The 22,567-nt window shown below is 37.1% G+C and overlaps 1 protein-coding gene across 1 annotated transcript in view; it reads right to left on the bottom strand.

The window, feature by feature from the left end:
- EPHA6 (EPH receptor A6) overlaps nt 1-20,532 on the bottom strand; it is a gene marked incomplete at both ends in the record, with an annotated part of 946,557 nt that extends 926,025 nt beyond the window's left edge. The window contains one exon of the mRNA XM_080918921.1: nt 20,154-20,532. Within this exon, the coding sequence (XP_080775047.1) occupies nt 20,154-20,532 (379 nt within the window). The remainder of the gene's footprint in view (nt 1-20,153) is intronic.
- Nucleotides 20,533-22,567: the final 2,035 nt, after the last annotated feature.

Genomic DNA, 22,567 nt, shown 5'->3' with positions numbered 1-22,567 from the left:
TCAAGGATAACTCTTCTTTGTTATAAAAACTGTCTTTCAGATTCCATCTTCTCTGAAGAATAGTCTCTATATAAACTAGTTTACAATGTATAGTAATTTTAGAAAAGAAAAAATATGTACATGTGATTAGTAGTGAGTAACTGACATACTGAATTTCAATTATTAGATTATATCATTAATTATATCATTAAATATTAATGATATAATATTTAATTATATCATTAAAATAAATCATAATTATATTAAAAATAATATAATTATTAGATTATATCATTTGTGAAATATTTCTTTCAGTTAGAGAAGGTTTCTCATTTGTTAGGATACACCTTTGTTGCTCAGGGAAGATGTATATCTTCTGTTAGAGAGAAACTATGACTAGTCTTCTTTACTTCCTGATCAACACACCAACTATTTTAATTTTTCATTCATTTTTATCTGTTTACACAATTATATAGCTACATAGTATCTTCTTAAATTCTCTTGTCCTATCAGGTGGTGTGGTGCTTAGGTTTAGAACAATTCTTTTAGGCTCATATATTATCATGCTCAGTCCCTAGATGATGAACTATTTAGGAGGTATGTGCTTGCTGGAGAAAGTGTGTCCTTGTTGAAGGAAGTGTGACCTTGAAGAAAATATAAGGCCTTATTGAAAGAAATATGACCCTAGAGGTTAGGTTTAAGCTTTCAAAAGCCCACACCAGAAACAGTACAATCAATCATTCAATCAACCAATCTTTCTATTCCTTTCTCCCTCCTTCCCTCCCTCCACCTTCTCTCTCCCTCCATTCCTCCCACCCTTCTTCCTTCCCTCCCTTCCTCCCACCCTTCTCCCTCCTTACCTCCCTCTCTTCCTCTCTCCCTTCCTACCTCTGTTTCCTGAAGATCAGGATGTAAAATTCTGCATTTCTGCTCTAGCACCATGTCCATCTATTTCCCAACATGATAATCATTCATTTACTAGCCCTCTGAAACCCTAAGTAAGCCCCCAATAAAATACTTTCCCTTAAAACTTGCCTTGTTTATACTGCTTCTTCACAGCACTGCAACTGTAACTAAGACAGATGGGCTTCTTTAACTCTCTTACATTTTCGGTGCCTCACTTCCTCCATTTACAAAATGAGATGTGATAGTTGCTCTGCCTAACACTAAACTCTCAGGTACTTTCAGAGATTACTGTTACAATTCACTAATGTTGCTACCACCTCAGTTAGAAAAGTTAATTGACTTCCCTGTCTCTTTCCATGTTATCTCACTTGATTTCTTTCTTTTTCCTTTTTTTTTTTTTTTTTTTTTTTGGTTATTTTAAAATTTTTATTTGGTAAATTTGGTACAGAGTTAAACAGAGAATTCTCAGCAGAGAAATTTCAAATGTACAAGAAGCGCTTAAAGAAATATAATATCCTTAGTCATCAGGCAAATCATAACCAAGAGAGTACATTACCTTGGTATCACAGAATGAGGCACACTCTCAGTGGCTATAGTGGAGTTAGACTGAGCACATGTCATAGCAATTTCTCAGTACAGCCTACCCTTTAGTCTTTAGTTCTTTTTCCTCCCCTTTTTGACTGAATGGCTCCCTGTTTAATGCTAACATGAATCACAGTTTCTGAAATTCAATTAATGTTTGTTCAGTAAATGCTGAATGAATGATTAAATGTCTTGATCGACAATGTGTGAAGATGTTCCAGCACAGCTCTGAAACCAAATGAACTAATACAATTGTACTGTACTTCACAATGTTCAAAACATTTTGACAAACAATATTCCATGGCAACTACAACCCTGTAAAATAGAGCTTCCAAGGACTGTCAGTATCTTACCAAGTTACAAACTGTGGCTCAAATATTTAAAATATTTCCTCAAGGCCACAGAGAAAAAAAATGTCAGCCAGCTAACTTAATTAATCCTCCTGGTGCCTTTCTGAGAACCACGTATATTACTTCTTTAAGCTTTTACATGTTTCCCTCATGATTGCAGTGAATTAGCCTATTCTGGTTGAATATTAATGGCTTGAACTATTTGTTCCTAAGCATTACTCACTCACACATCACTTCCAACATTTGAAGAGTAACTTTCATAAATGAAGAAATGAGAGAAAATACATGACTATCCTATATATGAATAGCATCTCAGAGAAGAAAGCAACATAACAGGAAGAAATGTGTTCCAAGACCACCAACCAAAGAGTACACATTGCAGGAGCTATGGCTCCAGCTGCATATGTAGTAGAGGATGGCACTGTCTGGCATCAGTAGAAGGGGAAGCCCTTGGTTCTGTGAAGGCTTATTTCCATGGTGTCCAGGAATGCCAGGGTGTTGAGGTGGGAGAGGGTAGGGGGGAGAACTTCCTTATAGAATTAAGGAGATGGGAATGGAAGAGAATAATACTGGGAAAGGGAAAAACTTTTGAAATGTAAATACATAAACTATTCAATAAAAAAGAAAGAAACAAAAAGGAAGGAAGGAAGGAAGGAAGGAAGGATAGATGGAAGGAAGGAAGAAAGAAAGTTGAGCAAGACAGGAGAAGCAGACAAGTAAGCAATATCTGTGCATAGCTTCTGTATCAGCTCCTGCTTCCAGGTTTCTACCTTGTATGAGTTCCAGTCCTAACTTCCGTTCATGATGAACAGCAATATGGAAGTATAAGCTGAATAAACTCTTCCCCCCCACACACACACACAATAAAAGAGTACTAAGACCAGTCAAAAGAGTCAAACCATCAAACACCCATCTGCTCCCACCACTGGGAGTCTCTCAAAGCCACCAAGGTAATAGAGGCACGGGTACAGACCTCTCCATCATTATGAAAAATGAATGTTCTAAATAGTATCTCAGCCATAATAATCTAATTATTTAAAATCTGCCTCATAGATCTGTTATTGGAAAACAGTTTATAATAAATCATAATATATATATGCATATATAATATGTATTTATATATTATATACATATACCTGTATATTCCTAATCAAGATGGATTATGCAGTACCTAGCAGTTTTAATCTATCTACCAATTGTTATAATATGACCAACAGAAATATATATATATACTAAATAACCTTTCCACTATAAAATAAAATAAGATCCATAAATAAGTTGGTATTAAATGGAGAATATTGCTTAAAATTATAATTTATGACTCTGGCTTTTATAAAACCTCAAATTTTTATAATTCAGGAAAACTAATTTTGTAAAGATGTTTTTCTAAATAATTTTGGTTCTGATATAAATCAGTAATATAAGGGTATAAGTTTTAAAATGGTTTTTAAATACTGACAGAATTTACAATAAGACATTAAAATACTCAATTTAATTTCTTTGTAATTTGTAATGTCTAGCAGTTTTATTTAACTTTCTTTCTCATCTAGTACTTAAAAGTATTTTTTCTTTTTTCCTTTCTGGTTACTAATTTGCTTGATTATCTGCCACACAAATTATTGTTGATGAAAACCACATTAGCAAAATAAGTACAATTTTTTTTTTATCTTACTTAAATTTTAACTTAAAACAAGATAAAATGGTGGAATAAAATTAATAATATAGTCAGAAATAATTTGGCTTTTTATTTCCTTTTTCTAGTTGTTCAAACCCTCCATTCTTTAGGTGTTTTCACAAGTACATGTAAAGAGAGGCTGCTGAGCCAAAAAACTGATGGTGGACTTCAATGAATCTCTCTCTTAAAGTACAGAAAACAGACACTACCCATTACATGTACCAGCTTACATTACAACTGATTTTCCCTGCATAGGAGACTTATGTAGGATATATTTCAAAAATTTAATCTAAAAACCTATAATATGTGAGCACAGTCTTAAAAGTTGTAGATCTTTTCATGACACTGTTAACATGAAGTGATTGTATAAATTGTGATCTAGTTAGAAAAGAACATATTCTGTAGGTAAAGTAACCCAGGTGATGCTGGCCCCTGTCTTCTTCACCTCTTTCTTCCTCTCAATCCTACATCAGCACAGACACCCAAACCTAGATGGGCAGCAGTAGATGTCTTGGGACAACCATGTGAATTATTTTCAAATTATAGGAGCAAATCATTAACTTCAACTTAAGGATAAAATTTGCTTCAAAATTGTTCCCATTTCCTGTATAGCACATTAGGTGCTCAATAAAGATTTAAGTCCTTAAATCAGCATATTGTAATATCAAAGTGACTGGGATTAAAGATTACTTTTAGTCACATGAGATTGAAAGACACTTCATCTATTGCAATAATTTGCTTATTGCATATATTTGTGTGTTTGAATGTAAGTGTGTGTGTGTGTGTGTGTGTGTGTGTGTGTGTGTGCATATACACATGAATGCATGTTGAAGCCAGAGCCTATGCTGTTTCTCCTTTTCAGTCACTCTTCCACCTTATCTTTCTAGTCTCTCTCAGCTGAACCTGGAGCCAGGTGATAATGCTGGAATTGACTTATTAATGAGCTCCTAGGATTCTCTTGTCTCAGTACTTGGGTTACAGACACATGTCTCCACATCTAGCTTTTTACATTGGTTCTGGTGATCCAAAGTCAAGTCCTCATATTTGTGCTTTAAGTACCAACTGGTTTGTACTCAGTTTCTATACACACTGTTCTGAGAAGTAAATCTCTTATGTTATTGAATGTAAAATGCTTAAAATTATCAATAGTTCCAAAGAACAGAACAGCAACCAAGGACTATATTGATTCCCCTCTACAAATGGAAGAAAAAAACACCCTCCTGGTTATTCAAAATCAACTGTTTTGCAATGAAAGCATCACACAAGGTTGTGAATACATATATTTAATCAAAACTAAACTGCTGTTATGGCATTATGACTCCACATGTTTATAAAGTTTTCTTTTTCTTTTTTTAATGAGTACACTGTAGCTGTCATTAGACACACCAGAAGAAGGCATCAGACTCCATTACAAATGGTTGTGAACCACCATGTGGTTACTGGGAATTGAACTAAGAACCTGTGGAAGAGCAGTCCGTATTCTTAACCACTCCATCATCTCTTCAGCCTGCTGTTTATATATTCTTATGCTCTATTTGCCTCATGTGTTACACAATGTTACCATATTTGATTGCACCCCCTTTTCTCTATAATTTGTATATGTTTATACCATTTGCCAAATATAAAGCAAATGTTCCCTAATCCCTAACAGCTAAATATACTCTAAGGATCCCTTAACTTTTAATAAAATCTGCTAAATATTTTTTTTGCTTTTTTTAATTGGATATTCTCTGTATTTACATTTCAGATGTTATCTCCTTTCCCCCAATCCCATGTCCCCTCCCCCTCCCATTGCCTCCATGAAGGTGCTCCCTCTCCCAACCACCCTCTCCCACCTCAGTGCTTTAGAATTTCTCTACACTGGAAAAGCAAGCCTTCCCTGGAACAAAGGTCTGTCCTCCGATTGACGCCAGCAAATGCTATCCTCTGCTGCATATGCACCTTCAGCCATGGGTCTCTCCATGAGAACTCATTGGTTGATATTTTAATCTCTGGGAGCTGTGGTGGGCTTGAATAGTTGATAATTTTGTTCTGCCCATGGGGTTGCAGAACCTTTCAGCTCCTTCAGTCCTTTCTCTAGCTTCTTCATTGAGGTCCTTCTGTTCAGTCAAATGGTTAGCTGCAAGCATTGCTCCTCTGTATCAGTATGGCTCTGGCAATGCCTCCGAGGAAGCATCAATATTATGTTCCTCCAGTAAGCACTACTTGGCATCAGTAATAGTAAGTGGGTTTAGTGGCTGCATACGGGATGGATGCCCAGGTGAGGCAGTCTTTGGATGATCTTTTTTTCTAATCCATGATCCTCTATTTGCCCCTTTATTTCCTCCCATGAGTCTTGTCCATTCTAAGAAGGATGGAGGCATCCATTTTCTGGACTTTCTTCTCTGAGAGCTTCATAATTTCTGTAAATTGTTTCTTGGGTATTCTGATCTTTTTGGGCTACTATCTGTGCTGGTACAACCACTCTGGAAACTAGTCTGGAGGGTCTTTAGAAAACTGATAATTTTATAAGTACTAACTGAAGACCCAGATATACCACTCCTGGGTGTATACCCAAAAGAAGCTCTAACATCTAACAAGTCTACATGAACTACCATGTTCATAGCAGCCTAGTTTATAATAGCCAGAAGCTGGAAAGATCCCAGACATCCTTCAACAGAGGAATGGATACAGAAATTGTGGTACATTTACACAATGGAGTACTACTCAGCTTTTAAAACAATGACACCATGACATTTCTAGGCAAATGGATGGAACTTGACGCTATCATCCTGAGGTAGGTAACCCAGTCACTAAAGAACTCATGACATGTACTCACTGATAAGATGACAATAGCCCCAAAAGCTAAATATTTTTGAGAAATGTAATTGTCAACCCAGCAAGAATGATGTGGTGCTTGGTCAGCAAGCCATGCGTGCCCTCTTATACAATACTATAATTTTAAGCTAGGATCATTCCCAAACTCTAGATATGAATGGTGAGTATAACCAATATGCAGTCTTGCTAATGAGATTGTACAGAGATCTGTTTTCTGACCCAATTTCTTTGACCTCTGTAAATTTCCTTGGAGATTGTTGTCACATTAGGAAGATGCATGTTACTTTTTGTAGAGGAAATAGGGACACTGGACCAAATGAAAGCAAAAATTCCTGACCCAGCAGTGGTTTTGAGTTCCCAAGCAAAGCAGGACAAAGCCCAGTCTTTATGATGAGCCAGTGTAGGAGGATGCTAGAGTGGGGGGCTGGGAGGGAGCGAAGTGGGATGGGAAATTTGTGGAGGGGCAACCAGGACATGGGAGTTTATTTCAAATGTAAATGAATGGAGTGATTAATTTAAAAAAAGGAAAAAAGAAAAGAAAAAATAAAATAGAAAATAAAAATGACTAAGCTATCATTGTGGTATTGTTAGGGAATCTTTGTGGAGGTGAGATCTATTAAAGTGTAACATAAAGCTAAGATTCCGATGATCATGGCGGGAAGAACAGAAGATAAAAGTACTGGAGCCCTCCTCCAAAATCTCAGTGTCAAATATGGCAATCCTAAGCATCCTTTTAATACCATCTCCTTGTCTAGTCTCCATCTGACTCATCCTTTTACAACCCTTCTTTCATTCTTCTCTTGTCTATTCCAATAATTTTCTAACAACACAGTTTTCTCCAACTACTCTACAAAGAAAAACTTTGTCACTTTTATTGAAGTAGAAAGTATCATTCAAAAATTACTTCAGACAAATGAAGCCATCTCTCAGAAGATCCTCCCATTTCAGATTATTAAATTTGATTCCAATATTATTTTTCATTTTAACAATATGACTGCAACCTAAAATGCTTATTTATAGACAAATAACCCCCCCCCCCGTCTTCTTCTTGTCATTTAAAATAACTAAATTTGTAAAAGTGGGAGGTAATAAATTCAACTGTATGGATATCTTTCAACATTCTGCTTAATTGGTTTCTAGAATATAACATCAATAGAAATGCTTGCCTTCAGGGTATACGCTGAGGCATAATACATTAACCCAAACGCCATAATATATGGAGAAAATGAGCTAAAATGATAGAAAAAGATCACTACACATTAAACACTGAAAAGAACACATCACACATCAGGAAAATGCAGTGTAGCTCAGTGATGTAATTATGCAAAACTGTCTTTAGGTCCAATCCCCTGCAGGAAAGACAAAAACCCTGGAAACTTAACTAAGGACAAGACTAACACAGATCACTTTGTAGAACTGTATTGTGTCCTAGAATACAGATTCTTGAGTCATGATGCCTTAGTAAATGACACTTACTTTTTTACAGCAAGTTATCTTAAATTTATCTTTAAATACTCAAAACCTTTTTCAACCATGTGGGTGCATTTTCCTTTCAAAGACAGCGTAAAAAGCTGGACAGCATTAGGAGTAAAACTGGACACAGAGCTCCAAGCTGGCCAGTCTGGGTGAGGAATAGTGAGGTTCGTTATAGTTTGTGCCCCCTTTTTATTTCTAATATGCAGAACATTGGCTTGGGAGCACTGCATTATTACAGCACAGAGCCACATAGACCTGCCTTTGTGTCAGCCATATTCCACTAAGAAACATTTCAATTGGGTTCAAGCCTACCTTTCTTTTCTTTTCCTACAAATATTAATCAAGCAGGTGGCCATTCTTCTTCCTGGGTTGTTAGATAAGTGGATTTGAGTGGATTCAGATGTAAAATGTTAAGAAGTGACCCCTTCTAAGAATATGTTCCATTAGCTATTACTGACTTTTCACAAAGAATCACACACAAGCTACTAGTATTTTGTGCTTGGTAAATGGACATTTCCCTTTTCTATTACCTATGGGACAATGTGTGCCTGAATCTTCAGAAGCATATCTCAATAGAAATGTGTTGAACAGGACAAACATTCCGGGTTTAAATCGCTGTGGCTACTCAAGAAATAATACAAAAATAAAATAATCAACAACCAATTGAAGAGATTGCTGGGATGAATGTGAGACACACCAAGTGTATTAAGAGTTGGAAGGTAAAGTCAAAATTTTTATAATCTTTCCAACATCAGAACAGAGGTTTAAAAAGAAATAACCAGATTGTATAAATGACACTTTCCTTTGGCTTTGGAATAGAAAACATGCATATTTTTAAGGGGCAGTTGACTAATGCTGCAAACATCATGAAAAAAACAAGAGTTGGACAACAGGCCAATCAATGTCAAATACAGGGAGGAGGAAATTGGCTGTTTGACCTCACTTTTGCCGGCCCTACATTTTCCATATTCTTCCTCTACAGCGAGAGTAGAACTTTTAACTGAGACTTCGGTGCATTTGAAAGATGGGATCCTTGTCAGGGGAAAGGCTGTGTCTGGAGTGATATACATACAAGAGTGTACAACAAGCATTGAAATTTAAAGTGTCTAAACTCTGCAAACTTCAACTCTGTCAAGTCTGGCTATGTGAACAAACACAGAAACATGTATATTCATCTGCCTTAATAAGATATGTTTTGTTTTACAATTAATTATTTAAATCTATCAGGTATATTTAAATATCTACAGTAAATATTATTATTTTAGAATACTTTTATGAAAGAAAAGGGAAGATAGTATAATATTATAAATGTTAGAAAATAAGGAGTATTATAGTTTAAAAGCTAGATTAGGCATTTTCAGTGCTTTTTGACATTCTAAATGTAAAAATCTAAATGTCAGAAGCTAATCATGGGTAATCTGCAATTGATTACTTCTGTTCAAAAATACCAAGTTCTGGCAGCAATTTTTACTTCTACATTCTTCTAAAGACATATTTTTCAAATACAAAATACAGAAATTATCAAATGGTAAGTTAACTTCTAAAAGAATATTTAAAATATACCCTACAACCTCCTAGCACACTGCTAAAATCGAAAGACTTAAATAAGTTAGGAATGAAGTAGCCATGAAGCAGCAAAATAAGATATAGAGACTGGAAACAGATTTTGAAGAAATGTTTCCTTTCTTTCTTTCTTTCTTTCTTTCTTTCTTTCTTTCTTTCTTTCTTTCTTTCTTTCTTTCTTCCTTCCTTCCTTCCTTCCTTCCTTCCTTCCTTCCTCCCTCCCTCCCTCCCTCCCTCCCTCCCTCCCTCCCTCCCTCCCTCCTTCCTTTTGAGTCAGGTTCTTACTTTGTATCCAAGTCTGCTACTCTCAAAAGCAGGTTTACACATTTAAACATGCATCTCTGGCTTGAAGATATGCTCTTGTTCTCTCTCCCTCTCCCTCTCCCTCTCCCTCTCCCTCTCCCTCTCCCTCTCCCTCTCCCTCACCCTCTCCCTCACCCTCTCCCTCACCCTCTCCCTCACCCTCTCCCTCACCCTCTCCCTCACCCTCTCCCTCTCCCTCTCCCTCTATGTCTGTTTCTGTGTGCATATGGGTGTATGCATGTGTGCTTGTGTGCAAACAGATAACCCACTAGCCTCTTGATATTGAGATAACTTCCTTTATTGCTCTCAATAGTTTCTCTCTTTCCTCTCTTAGTTTTCCTCCCTCCTTCCATTACTTCCTGCCATCCTATTTTTCCTTAGAGATCTCACAGAACCTTGAGCTCTCTGACAAGCAAGACTTGTCCTTGGTTCCTAGCACTGGAATTACAGATGCATGCACCACAAACATACATGAATTCTTGGGACCTTACCCATAATGTGTGTCACACTTGCCCAAAAAACGAATTTGCCATGCAGGCATCCCCCAGCACAAAAGAGACATTTCATTAATACATTTGATCCAATAAGAAACCATTCAGATATTGCTAATTTTGCAGTCATGTAAAGATAAGTAATCAACAGCCAGCTATGCATGTCATTTGAGAGTCCACCTCACACCAATCAGAATGGCTAAAATCAAAAGCTCAGGTGACAACACATGTTGGTGAGAAAGAGGAACACTCCTACATTAATGGTAGGATTGCAAAGTGGTAAAACCACTCTGGAAATCAATTTGGAGGTTGCTTAGAAAATTGGAAATAGATCTACCTGAAGGCTTAGCAATACCACACTTGAGAAAATACCCAAAAAATACCTCACCATGCCACAGGGGCAAGTGTTTCACTATTTTTTAGCAGCCTTATCTGTGATCACCAGAAGCTAGAAATAGCCCAGATTTCCTAAACAAAAAAAAAAAATGGGTACAGAAGAGGAGAGCACCTTTGTGAAGGCAAATGGAGGTGGAGGAGGATAGGAGCAGGATGGGGGAAAGGAATAACATCTCAAATGTAAATACAGAGTTTTTTAAAAAAGAAATTTAAAAAAAGAAAAAGAAAAAGAAAAGGAAATGTGATTCATTTACACAATAGAATACTATTCAGCCATTAAGAGTAAAAAATATTGAATATGTTTTGTATTCTATAGCCAGTCATAGAATTGAATATAAAAGCTATGAAAAAAAAGTAAACGTTTAATGAAAAGCCAAATCATACCATGCAATAATCAGCTTTATATGCAGGATAAGTCATGGTACAATTTCTGTGATAATGCCTATATGTTAAATGTAAGGTAAGGTTTAATCTTTAAATGCCCACAAGATACTTTGAAATTACATAAAAATCGTGATCCTCAAGAAAGTTCCAGCTTTATTATCCTATTTCAGGTATTATAGCGGACATAGTCTGACCAATGAGTCACAGCTACACCCTTAGCTTTACATGTGCTTTTTATTTGTGAAATTTCTATTATATCACTTCTTAAGGCCTTTGCTGTATCTATAGGGATCTGATGCAATGGGCAGCTCTTGATTTTATGGCCATGGGCTTAAATGAGGACAGATTTTATTCACATAGTCACAAACTCATGCCCAATACATGGTCATTTCTAACATATTAAATGGCTTCTTATTTTCATTGCTTTTGTATATTAACTTATAGATCTTTGAGGAGAGCACCTTTTATTTTTTCTAAAGAGTCCAGATGTTCAGCGACATTAAATACACCTGTTTAGTTTTATAAGTTGATGCTTACACATTTGTTGGGTAAATACTTAGATCATTTTGATTTTCTGTGAATGAGTACTTCTTTTCATGTGTACGAGCATAACATATGCATCTCTAGTGTCTTCAAGGAGAGGACACTGGCTCCCCTGAAACTGTAGAAAGAAGTGGTTTGTACAAATAGTGAGTGCTGGGAACCAAACTTCAGTCTCCTGAAAGAGCAGAAAGTTCCCTTAACCACTGAGTCATCTCTCTAGCAAGGATGAGCTGACTCTTAACCTCTTGGAAGTAGTGTACTGGGTTGTAAGTTTGGTATTTCTTGGACTCAGCATCATGGAGAGGCATAGTATCAATAATGTATTTTAAATTTGAATACATGCTTATTTTTGAAACTAACAGAAATCTTACAAGACATGCATGAGCTTATTAAAATGTAAGGGCTGTAGTGTTTGTATCTAAGTAACAAAAATTGAGCATATTTAAATGTTGCTATTCATCTCAATAAATAATTATTTCAGAAGTTCTCAACATATAAAAATATGTTAAAAGTACCTATATGACTTTGTATCAATTTTTAAAGAAATAGAATGCCTTCGCTTTAATAAGCTTTAAAACATTAAAACACTAGTTCAAATTCTTAAATTTAAATTCAGGACTTGAACTAATAGAGTCCTTGAAAATTCCAGAAGCATTGTAACCATAAATCTAGCCAGAAGGGAGTGAATGCTACAAATGTTCTTACACTTGTACTCTTTTACCAAACAAACTAGCAGTGTTATTTTAACAACCTGACTGAACCACATTTTGTGGAATCTATAAAATGAAATTATTATAGAGCAATAGTATAAGACAATAAGTTACTGTCCCCTCACTCCCTGTAGTTACCTTAATAAAAATCACAATAAAGTTGGAACATTCTAAATTTTACTTGTTTTTAAATCATGGTAGGTAATTTGCTAGACTGGTAGTATGAAGAACCAAGTGTTTGGGTTTTTTAAATAAAAATTAAGGTCTCTTTCCAACAATTCCTTCATTAAAGAGAGCATATAAAGTAGTCAAGGTAATAGTGAATCTTCTTTAGTATGCTGGTGCTCTAAATTGTACACAGAGAGCAGGGACTTTATTTTCCGGGAGGACAAGTAGACTGCTGAGTTCCAGCATGTTTTCATGTAGAATGTGCTACAATCAGGTTTGATTTTGTGCAATCAGATCTCACAATTTGCTTAGCTTTAAGTCCTTATACACAGTGGTGACTAATTATTTTAACGTGTTTTACAAAGTAAATACTATATAAGTACAGGGATTTGCCATAATGACTTTTAACTAAGGTTATTTTCATTAATAGACAGTTACATTTTCAGAAATGAAGAGCCATAGGTCATAGTGTTTTATTCCACATGTCATATCAAGAAGAATCCAGAAGACTGATTTTCAGAGTCCCATGCAACAGGTCATGCATTACTATAACTCCAGTATTGAGAGGCTAATTCAGTAGAAATGGCACAAGTCTGAGGTGAGCCTGAGGTACAAAGAAAGTTCTAGGTCATCCTATGCTACAAAAAGAGCTATATCCAAACAAACAAACCAAACAAACAACAAAAAAAAAAAAAAAAAAAACTAAAAATACAGTGCCATGGTTCAGCATTGTTCAAATCTCTATTTGATATGTTTACTGAAGGATTTTTTTTTGCAGTTTTTTTTTATGTGTATAAATCAGTTTTAGTCATTCCACATGTTAATCCTTAGGCAACTGTTATGCTTAAAGTCTCTAAGCATAGATCCATTTCAGATAGTTTTTAATTGTGCTGACATATTACAGTAAGATTAAAAGAAAAGCCTTGGTCTCATAATTCAAAGTGATTTAACCTGGAAGTATTCACTTAATTTATTCTTGTATACATTGTACTTATTCTCATATAGGTATTATTTGGAGCATTCTTAATTCCAACACATGGCTTCTTATTTTCTATATTACAATGGACCTTATTAACTGCATAAAACTGCAAAAACATCACTGGCATGTACATCTTTATAAATATGAATTGGAAGTGTTCTTATTCCAGATGTATACTCTAATCACTGTAGCGTAATGCGTATCTCCCTGTTCCTGTGTCACGAAATGAAATTTGATAGTACAGCACAGTCACTCTAGAGAGTACATAGTTGCCATATTGCTATTAGCAGATGGATATATTAAGTTAATTATGCTTATTTAAATGAAGTACTTTTATCACATCCATGAGAAAATGCAAGAGAAGAAGAACAAATTAAGTATCTTTATATCCCTCGGACTAATTTTCCAAGTCTATATTATCTCATATTTTCAAGGATCATAAGATGTGACATTAACACCTGAAATATTTTAATGAAATATAAGTAAGAACAATTATTTGCAAGGATGTTTACCAAGCATATTTTTATGACAGTCTGTTCTTTTTTAGGTGGTTCTTAATTATTTTAAGTGTTTTATTTTTAATTGGAAAGACAACTCAAAGTAGAAGGTAGATAAAAGCTCAGGGAAGCTTCAAATTTTTAAAATTTATTGAATGGTCCTCTACTGCCCCATTCCCATACACGGCCTACCTTTAAATTCTGTTTTATAGCTCTTAAAAGTTTTCTTAATGTGTTTTGTGCTTCATCTACATACAATGCAAGAAAGGGTCTGAGGTTATACGAAAATAAGTCTCTTTTATGAATGTAATTAGTTGGAATTTTAATTTAAATAAACACTATCATTAAAACAGACAGGTGCAGTTTGATACATTTACAAACAACTCCATTGTTGCTTTTCATTACCTGACACTTGGACTTTTTAACACTATAATTTCCTGAGAATAAACAAAAACAACAACAACCAAAAAAAAAAAAAAAAAAAACAATAGACAGAAAGCTGTAGAGAAAGAAAGAACATAGCACATTGCATTTGATGAGGCAGCATGAATTGGCATCACATACAAGTCTTTTGAAACTGCAAATGGTAGTAAGATTAGATAATGCTTTCAAATGAGTAACTCAGAAGTCTTACAAAAAGGACTCATCACCAAATCTATTAATATAAACACATTTATACCATTATATATTTATATAATTGTATATTTATACATTATATATTTATACCATTATATATTTTTATAATTATTCTTTATATTCTTTATAGCTATTTCTTTTACACTTTCCTATCACAGTTTCATTGAATGAAATTAGGACAGGAACGCAAACAGGGTGGGAACCTGGAGGCAGGAGATGACACAGAGGCCTTAGAGAAGTGCTGCTTACTTTCATGTGATTATTCTTTTATATTAGTCAGTTTTAACTGAAAAATATAGGAAAGAGTCAAGTATTTATGTGAAGTATTTTTGTTTTTCTTAATTCCTCTTAACCCATCGATTATGAATAATCATGTAGCAAGCTCACTAAATGGGAGATAATATAACATGTAATTCAGATTTCAAAAACTACAGTAGAGATGCTGAATATGCATATTTATTTCTCTGTTGAAATAATGTTTTCCTACTAACTAATTCTTCAACATCCTATGTGCTGTCTGTCTCCATGACTGCTGCCCTGGGCAGGGATGTCACAGTCATTCTCTTGAATAGCCAGATTTCTACGTGGGGTCTTGTAAGCCTCCAGTCACCTCTTTGCCTTTGTGATAGACTAGAGATCTTTTATGATCTATCTAATCAGTTTTTTATATATGTAAAATATACTTCTTTATGTCCCGGGAACATATACAGCAGAGGCCTGCCTGGTCTGTCTTCAGTGAGAGAAGAAGCTCCTAACTCTCGAGAGACTTGAGGGCCCAGGGAGTGGGGAGGCACATCCTCTTAGAGACAGGAATAGGATGAAAAAGAGACAAAAAACAGACCTGGGGCAGGGGAGCAACAAAAAGACTGTAAAAAGAATAAAATTAATAAATCAAATTAAAACCAAAATAAAACAAATCATTTCCCTCTAGTATTAATTTAAGTAATCTAATATTAATATCTAATAAAGATATTCTGAACAAGTTATTTGTTTCTCTTCCCTAAGAATGAGGCTTAAATGTCATCACAACATAGGCCCTTACAAAACTATCATTTAATGGACCACATTGTCCCATGACTCTTTATTCTGTCTTTTCCTCCAATTTGTTTTGAGTTTTTTATTATTATTTTTATTTATTTACATTTCTTTTTTGTTAGAAACATTTTTCATTGATCATTCCATTCATTTACATCTCAAATGGTATCTCAGTTCCTGGTTAACCCCTCCACAACTCCCCCATCCCACATTTGGCCTCTCAGGCAGAGAAGGGGAGATAGATCCTGTAGAGACCACATCCAGCAGATAGGCATGGCCCCCGTCATCCAACCATCTCAAAAATTTTAACCCAGAAATATTCCTGTCCAAAGTAAAGACGGACAAAAACTGGAGCAGAGCCTGAAGGAAGGGCTATCTGGGGACAGTCCCACGTGAGGATCTACTCTCTTTTGAGTTTTTAAATTACTATTTCACCAGGTTGTTTGGAGGGGCTAGAATATGCCCACCTATCTCTAATTTTTCTTCATCATCTAAAAATTAAATTTTAGGTTCTGTTTTTTGCTTTATATATTGTAATGTACTCGTTTATTAGAAATTGGGGATTTATATTTAGCTTATTATTTTTATTATATGGATGAATGTGTACATGTATGTATGAACAGGCAGCCCAGATGACCAGAAGCATGAGCTCTATGAAAATCCAATTACACAATACTCTCTTCCTTCAGCAACAGTCTCTATACCTCAACCATCTCTTCAACGACCAAACTTTACATTCTAAAAACAAAGCTCAAGATATAGCAGTGACAACAGAACACATTTTTTGACTTTGAAGAAGTAATGAGGTATATATATTCTATGTTTCTTTGAGTTTTGTAGATATGTAATCAATTCATATTATTATTTAAGCACTTGATGCCATTATTTTTAACATTTAACTATACATATTGATGCCTACCATGTTTAAACTGACAAGAAATGATTAGACAAAGAAAGGAGACTCCTATGAGTGTTGTGATGTTGAGTTTTAAGTAGAATCTTTTACTATTTTCACCAAATGGACACATAGAGTAAAAATACTTGTATCGACCAGGAAACAGGGTGGCTGATGAAGTTGTGGAAGAGAGAACAAATTTGTAGACAGCTACTAAGGATTGTGCAACAGAGAATGATTTTGTAGACAAATACACAAATTGTATGATCTTTTGCATTCAAAAATGTTATACATTATTTGATTTAGCATATTTAAAATAATATTTTCCCTATTAGAAAATTAACATAAAATAGACCAAACACTATATCAGTTTGTAATACTTTTTATGTGACTTCCAGTTTAGAGGACATAACTTTAATGACCTAGTTGCTATTTTGGGGCAATAAGAAGTTTTGCAATATAGTTTATTTATAGCCCAGAGCCAACAATGTACAGAGTCAGACAATCACTCTGGAATCAGTAAAAAAAAAATAATACTTTATCGTTCTATATCAGATGTTATTCCTAATAATATTAAATATTCACAATTGAACTTCCCATTTTATAACAGGATTGAGCTTACAACTTATAACAAAGTTGAATTCTATGTTGTATGTATACAGTTATATACACCAAGAGGACTTGTGACAATCATCGCAGACTTATTCTTAGTTTGTCTATGAAAATTGTTATCTATCTTGAAGGATCCTTTAGAATATCTGTAAACTAACTAATTGTCCCAATTCAACTAACATTTATAATAACTAATTTCTTCTGTTTAACAATTTATGATTAATGCTTACTGCAGGGCAACTAATTTTAGACCATTGATTTTCATACAGATATTTTCTGCTTTAATATGTTTACTTATATTTACGCACAACTTCAGATTGCTTACCATCATTTCAAACAAATTGTTAACAAAATCAACTAGTGCCATGGTTATCTATTACTTCTGTTTTCCAGAATTGTCTGGAAACTAGTAATATCACACATTAGAGATAATAAAATAAATTCACTGTTTCATCTAGCCAAACAAGTTGACTTAATGAATTATTTTCTGTGCAATTGATTATTTTTATAAACATGAGCACCCCAAGAGATGCATCAACTCATTCAGGAGAGCAATCCTTGAATAAATAGATCCCTGATCGGCAGTAACCACTGTAATTGATAGACTTGCTTAACTTACACATAATAGCAAATATAAAACCAAGCTTGCTTTAACTAGGTGCAAGATTGTGTGTGTGTGTGTGTGTGTGTGTGTGTGTGTGTGTGTGTGTATGTTTTAAATAGACAACATAAGGAAATAGTAGCACAAGAGGGACAGTATGATACAAATCATGTTTCTGTTTAATCAGATAGAGTGATAGCGGAAGGACCATTACTTTCATATTGACTCAAAGAGCAATGGGCCAGAGAAAGAAAGATGCAATCTGATTTATTTTGTCCTTACAGCACAGAGCTCTACAGTCAGCTTAAAGGCAGGAAGTCTTCTCTATGGTGAGGTTTCCCTTAGACTGATCTGAAGAGGGAGGTAGTTCACTTCTTGTCAGCACCATTGTTTGACTGGCCTTAGCATATAAGATGGGTAGGAGGTCAGAGGGCGATTCAATCTATTCAACCATGAAGGATTTTATATATTATCCTTTTGTAAAAATAGACTCACAGCAATGACATTTCATTTTGTGAGTGTCCTTAATCAAGAAGGAAGGTTATAGAAAAAAATGAAAAGTTGCTTTATAGAAAATAGCAGGCTTCAAAAATAAAAGATTAATAGCACTATGAGCAATGTGAAAAGTATTTGCTAAAAACTAAGTGTTAATCACATATCTGACATTTATATCTCTTACACTTTAATGCAAATTTTACTTGGATTATTTTGTGCTGTTCATATAATTCTGTAACACTCTACATTTTAGATAATGTTCAATTCGGTTAATGTTCAATTTTCTGTATTTTTGTGAAATTATAAGTTAAAAAATCTTACTCTAAAATACTCAGAAGAGTAGTAATTAGATGGCTGATAATTTCCTAATGATTTGTATCATTATTTTAATATTTAAATATCTTCTTAAGTTTGCCAAGCAAAATCTCTAATCATCACAATATTACAAATAACCATTATTACTGGTAAAAATGGGATCACATTTTGTAATTTTGTATTGAAGAACAAACTCATTTTTTATCCAACTTTATATTTGAGCACTAGTAAGTTTTTAACTTGTATTTTTAATGTATTGCTACAAACTAAAATTGAAAGTTTTATTTGGTGATCTCTAATAGCCTGTTTTAGTTGGTTAGATACCTGGGAAATACTCCCAACCACTAAGTTAAGCTAATTGAAACAAACAATAAGTTTCAGATGTTTCTTATTTTCTTTAGGTTAAAAACTCATTAAAATTCATTAAGACGAAAAGAAAATAACAAATACCCCTAAGAGGTTAGGAATCACCAGAACTAGGCTCCTGCATTTGACACAAATATATGTAAGGTTCAATATGGCATGCTTCAGTAGAATGGCCCTTTAGTTTTGGGGATGTTCATATGTGTTTTATTTGTCTGAATTAAGCCAGGGCCTAGAATTGGTGCTGACAAGTCAATAGTATCGCTTATGAACAGGAACGTCTGAATGCTGTTGCTTAATGATTATTTCCTTTCTAGCTAAAATAATATGGCCATATGCAAGTACAACAAAAGTCAGCTGTCGCTGTTTGGCTTGCCTTCTTTCAACCGCCTACCTACCAAGCACAAAGCACACTATAATCTGACCTCTATTTGTACTTTCAGAAAACCTTCTTTAGACCGTTCCACACACCTCTTCCATATTAAATGGAAAATGTAATTGATCAAAACTGTTATATTTGAAGCCTGTGTTTCCAGCCTCTGCTAACAGGTGACATTGATGATGATCCTACTTTATCAGTGAGAGCAGCCAGCCGTGCACCTGCTGGAAAACTTTTATGGGTGTTTGATACCCAGTGTAAAATCAATTTAGAACACTCAGGAAATGTTTTTCTATATCTTTAAACACTGATAGAAGGGATCCAAGAAGACACCGTTCATGGAAGATTGAGTGGAAGAAAAGAAAACACTCAAATATTTTACATGCTTCTCATCATCTTCCCTTTATCACTGCCCACTGATTAAAGTCCTCTGAAAATCGCACAGCAACTAGACTTGATGAGTCGGATAGTCATGAAATGGAATTTCAGATTTAACACTTTGCCTGCCCAGTTCTTTCAAGATAACTGGAGGAAGTAAATGGTAGAGTTCAGAAACTAATGTAGGGTACGGTCGACCCATAGTTACTGGAGGAATACTGACTGATTATTGGTTACAGGTGTATAGGGTAAATCAGCAGTCATGACCTTTCTTTTAATCGGCTGTGGAGGAGAATCCACACGTTGCCTTTTAGTGAAAGATTCCCCAAGAAGCAGTTAGATCTGTGCCATGAAGCTTGACCTCCAGTGTAGATTGCTCCAGTGGAGCAATCAGGGAACTGCCAGGAAGGAACCCAAGTGCTGAGGATGCATGAGCTTCGGAAAGAATTCGAGGACAGAAGGGATCAAAGCCCCAGGGCCGCTGGTCCCAGGTGGTCTAATAAAGGCTCTCTAGAACTCAGTGAGACAAGTCCAGAGGAGCTGACCCAGGGACAAAGTTACCTGCACTAGTGGACGAGTACATGCAAGGAACCCTCCTCCTCCAACCCTTCTGTTTGTCCCTTACCTTGGTTGGAGACGTGACTGCAGTCGCCGGTCCAAGCTGTCAGCAGGGGCAAGAAGAAACCAAATTGCAAAAGAAATTCCCGGACTTCGCAGCCCCCCATGGCTCTGGCTGGTTCTCTTCTCCTTAAAAAGAAGTGGCAGCAGCGCAGCCAGGTGTTCCTAGTAGGGTGGGGGTCCTGAACCAAGCTCTCTTCTTCTTCCTCCTTCTCTTCCTCCTCCACCCGGTCCGCAGGGGGAGTCCCGGGGCGCCCCCCGCGCGAGGCCCCGTGAGCAGGGCACGAGGGTCCAGGCTGCCCAGGTGCAGGGGCTGTTGCTTGAGGGGACGATGCTGCCTGCACCGCCGGAGAACTCCAGGCGGCTGGAGGCGAGGGGAATTGCATCCACCACCGTGTCCCGCTCGAGCAAGGACTATTCACTTGGGCCCAGGAGAGCGTGCGCGCAAGAGCGAGCTCAGGCAGTAGTTTGGGGGAGGGGATGGTGGACGGGGGAGGGTACCTCTAAGGAGGATACTGGGGGTGGGTACGGACGTCCGGGCTGGTAGTGAAGGTGCAGTTCTGGGGACCCAAGTGCCTCTCTGGACCCAGGTGGGCACTTGCAGAACCCAGGGTAGAGGAGGCACACAGCAGATTGCAAGGGTAGCCTGGACATCCAGAACTTTCCTGTGTCTGGTGTCGGGGAAACCCAGGGAATGAGCCTCCGTGGGATCTCAAGTGAACCCAGGGAGGGGCGGACTGAGCACTCAGCCTTTTGACTGTGTGGCCTTGGCTGAGTGTAGCTTCGGGAGCACCGACTCGGCGGCATCTGCGCCGCCCCTCGGCCGTAGCAGCGGTTTATTGGGTACCACTGAAGCTACCTTAGTCCCCCAAGCACTTGCGTTTTTCCTCCCCCATGTAACGATGTGCACACCTCCTTTCCCCTCGAGACGTTTCTGCTACTGGAAAGGGCGAGGGTCGCAGGTCAGTGCTCCTGGCCCCGGGGCACAGCTTGGAGAAGGTAGTGGTCAGCCCTGAAGTGTCTGAGTGCCAGCCTCTCAAACTTGGCCACCGAGGTTTGAGGCGACCCCGAGTCCTTGGAAAGCATAGGAAGAGAAGAAGCTATTGAAAGGAGTCACTGAGCGCTGGAAGTCTACTGGTGCCTGGAGCCTCAGCTCCCCCAGGTCATTGCATCCGCAGAAGGTGGCGACTTAGCCATGGAGGTCATTAGCATCATTATAGCAGCTTTGGTACCGGGCTTCCAAGGGTCTGGATAGTCCGCTGTTCATCTGAGGCGTCGGGCTAGAAGCTGGGAGAAGCCCAAGGTCTGGGCAGTGTGCGGCTAAGTCCGAGGCAGCGCGCAGCGTCCGGTGCGCTTTCTTTGCTAAAGATGCCCTCTTTTCAACACCTTCTGTCTCCCAGGTCGGGGCGCTCCTAAGCCGGTTCACTAGCTACTTACTTGGTGGGACCCCGCCCTGGGCCGAGGCATCAGACTAGCTGGTGGGAAGGGGTTTTGCCACCTTCAGTCTCCAAGCTGTCGCCCTGCTGCAGGCAGAGAGGGGGTGCATGGAGGGCAGGGCCCTAGAGCTAGGCTGAGCTGGTGGAGCCCAGCGCTCTCCCCGCTCTCCCGTCTGGCAGCAGCTGTGGCTCGGGTGCTGCCAAATCGGCGCTAGAGGGGGTTAGTAGACAACAAAAATTCCTCCACTGCTAGCAGGTGGAAGAGCAGGCTAAGCCTGCGGAAAAAGCAGAAGGATGTTTTCAGGTTAAACTGACAATGTTTGTTAAGTCGCTTATCAGTGGGTTTTTCCGTAATGCATTCGTTAACGTAATTATGATTTTCTTTATTAAATTGGAGAAGACTGTTACGCTTGAGTAGGGATTTTTGTTGTTGTTGTTTTGTTTTTTTTTAATACCTTCAAAGGCATTAAAGGAAGGGGGTATTGGAAGGTTTTTGTTGTTGTTGTTGTTGTTATTTGTTTTGTTTTGTTTTAATGACACGAGAAAAAAAAGTGAAGCGATTTTGTACAGATTGAGAGGAGAATGTTCAAATGGGTGGGAGGTTCAGGTCCAGAACAGTTGTATCAGGAGTTTAAGATTCCAGAGTAGGTCTAGGGTCAATGTTTTAACCAGGAATGCTAGAAAATGAAAGAAGGGTTTCCTCAGATTTCTGTGCTGCTCAGTGCTGTTCGTGGCTCGCATCCTAGTTAAAGGGTTTCAGTCTATACCTTTTAGTCAGTCAGAAGGAAAGAGAGAGAAGCAAGGGAAGCCCAGAATCCAAAAGAGTAATGCAATACGCAAGTGGGAACCCGGAGTGTGATGTCGCTTTCTGATTGGTGGCTACTTTCACGCTCATTATGAATTCACACACAGCTGGTTTTCAAAGATGTTCCTGCCAATTTCTATGTATGCCAATCACACCCACAAAGCTGGAGTTCCTATGTTC

The sequence above is a fragment of the Micromys minutus genome, assembly GCF_963924665.1.
Source record: "Micromys minutus genome assembly, chromosome: 7".
NCBI lineage: Eukaryota > Metazoa > Chordata > Mammalia > Rodentia > Muridae > Micromys > Micromys minutus.
The sequence above is the reverse complement of the archived record's forward strand: the minus strand, read 5'-3'. Positions and strand labels throughout refer to the sequence as shown.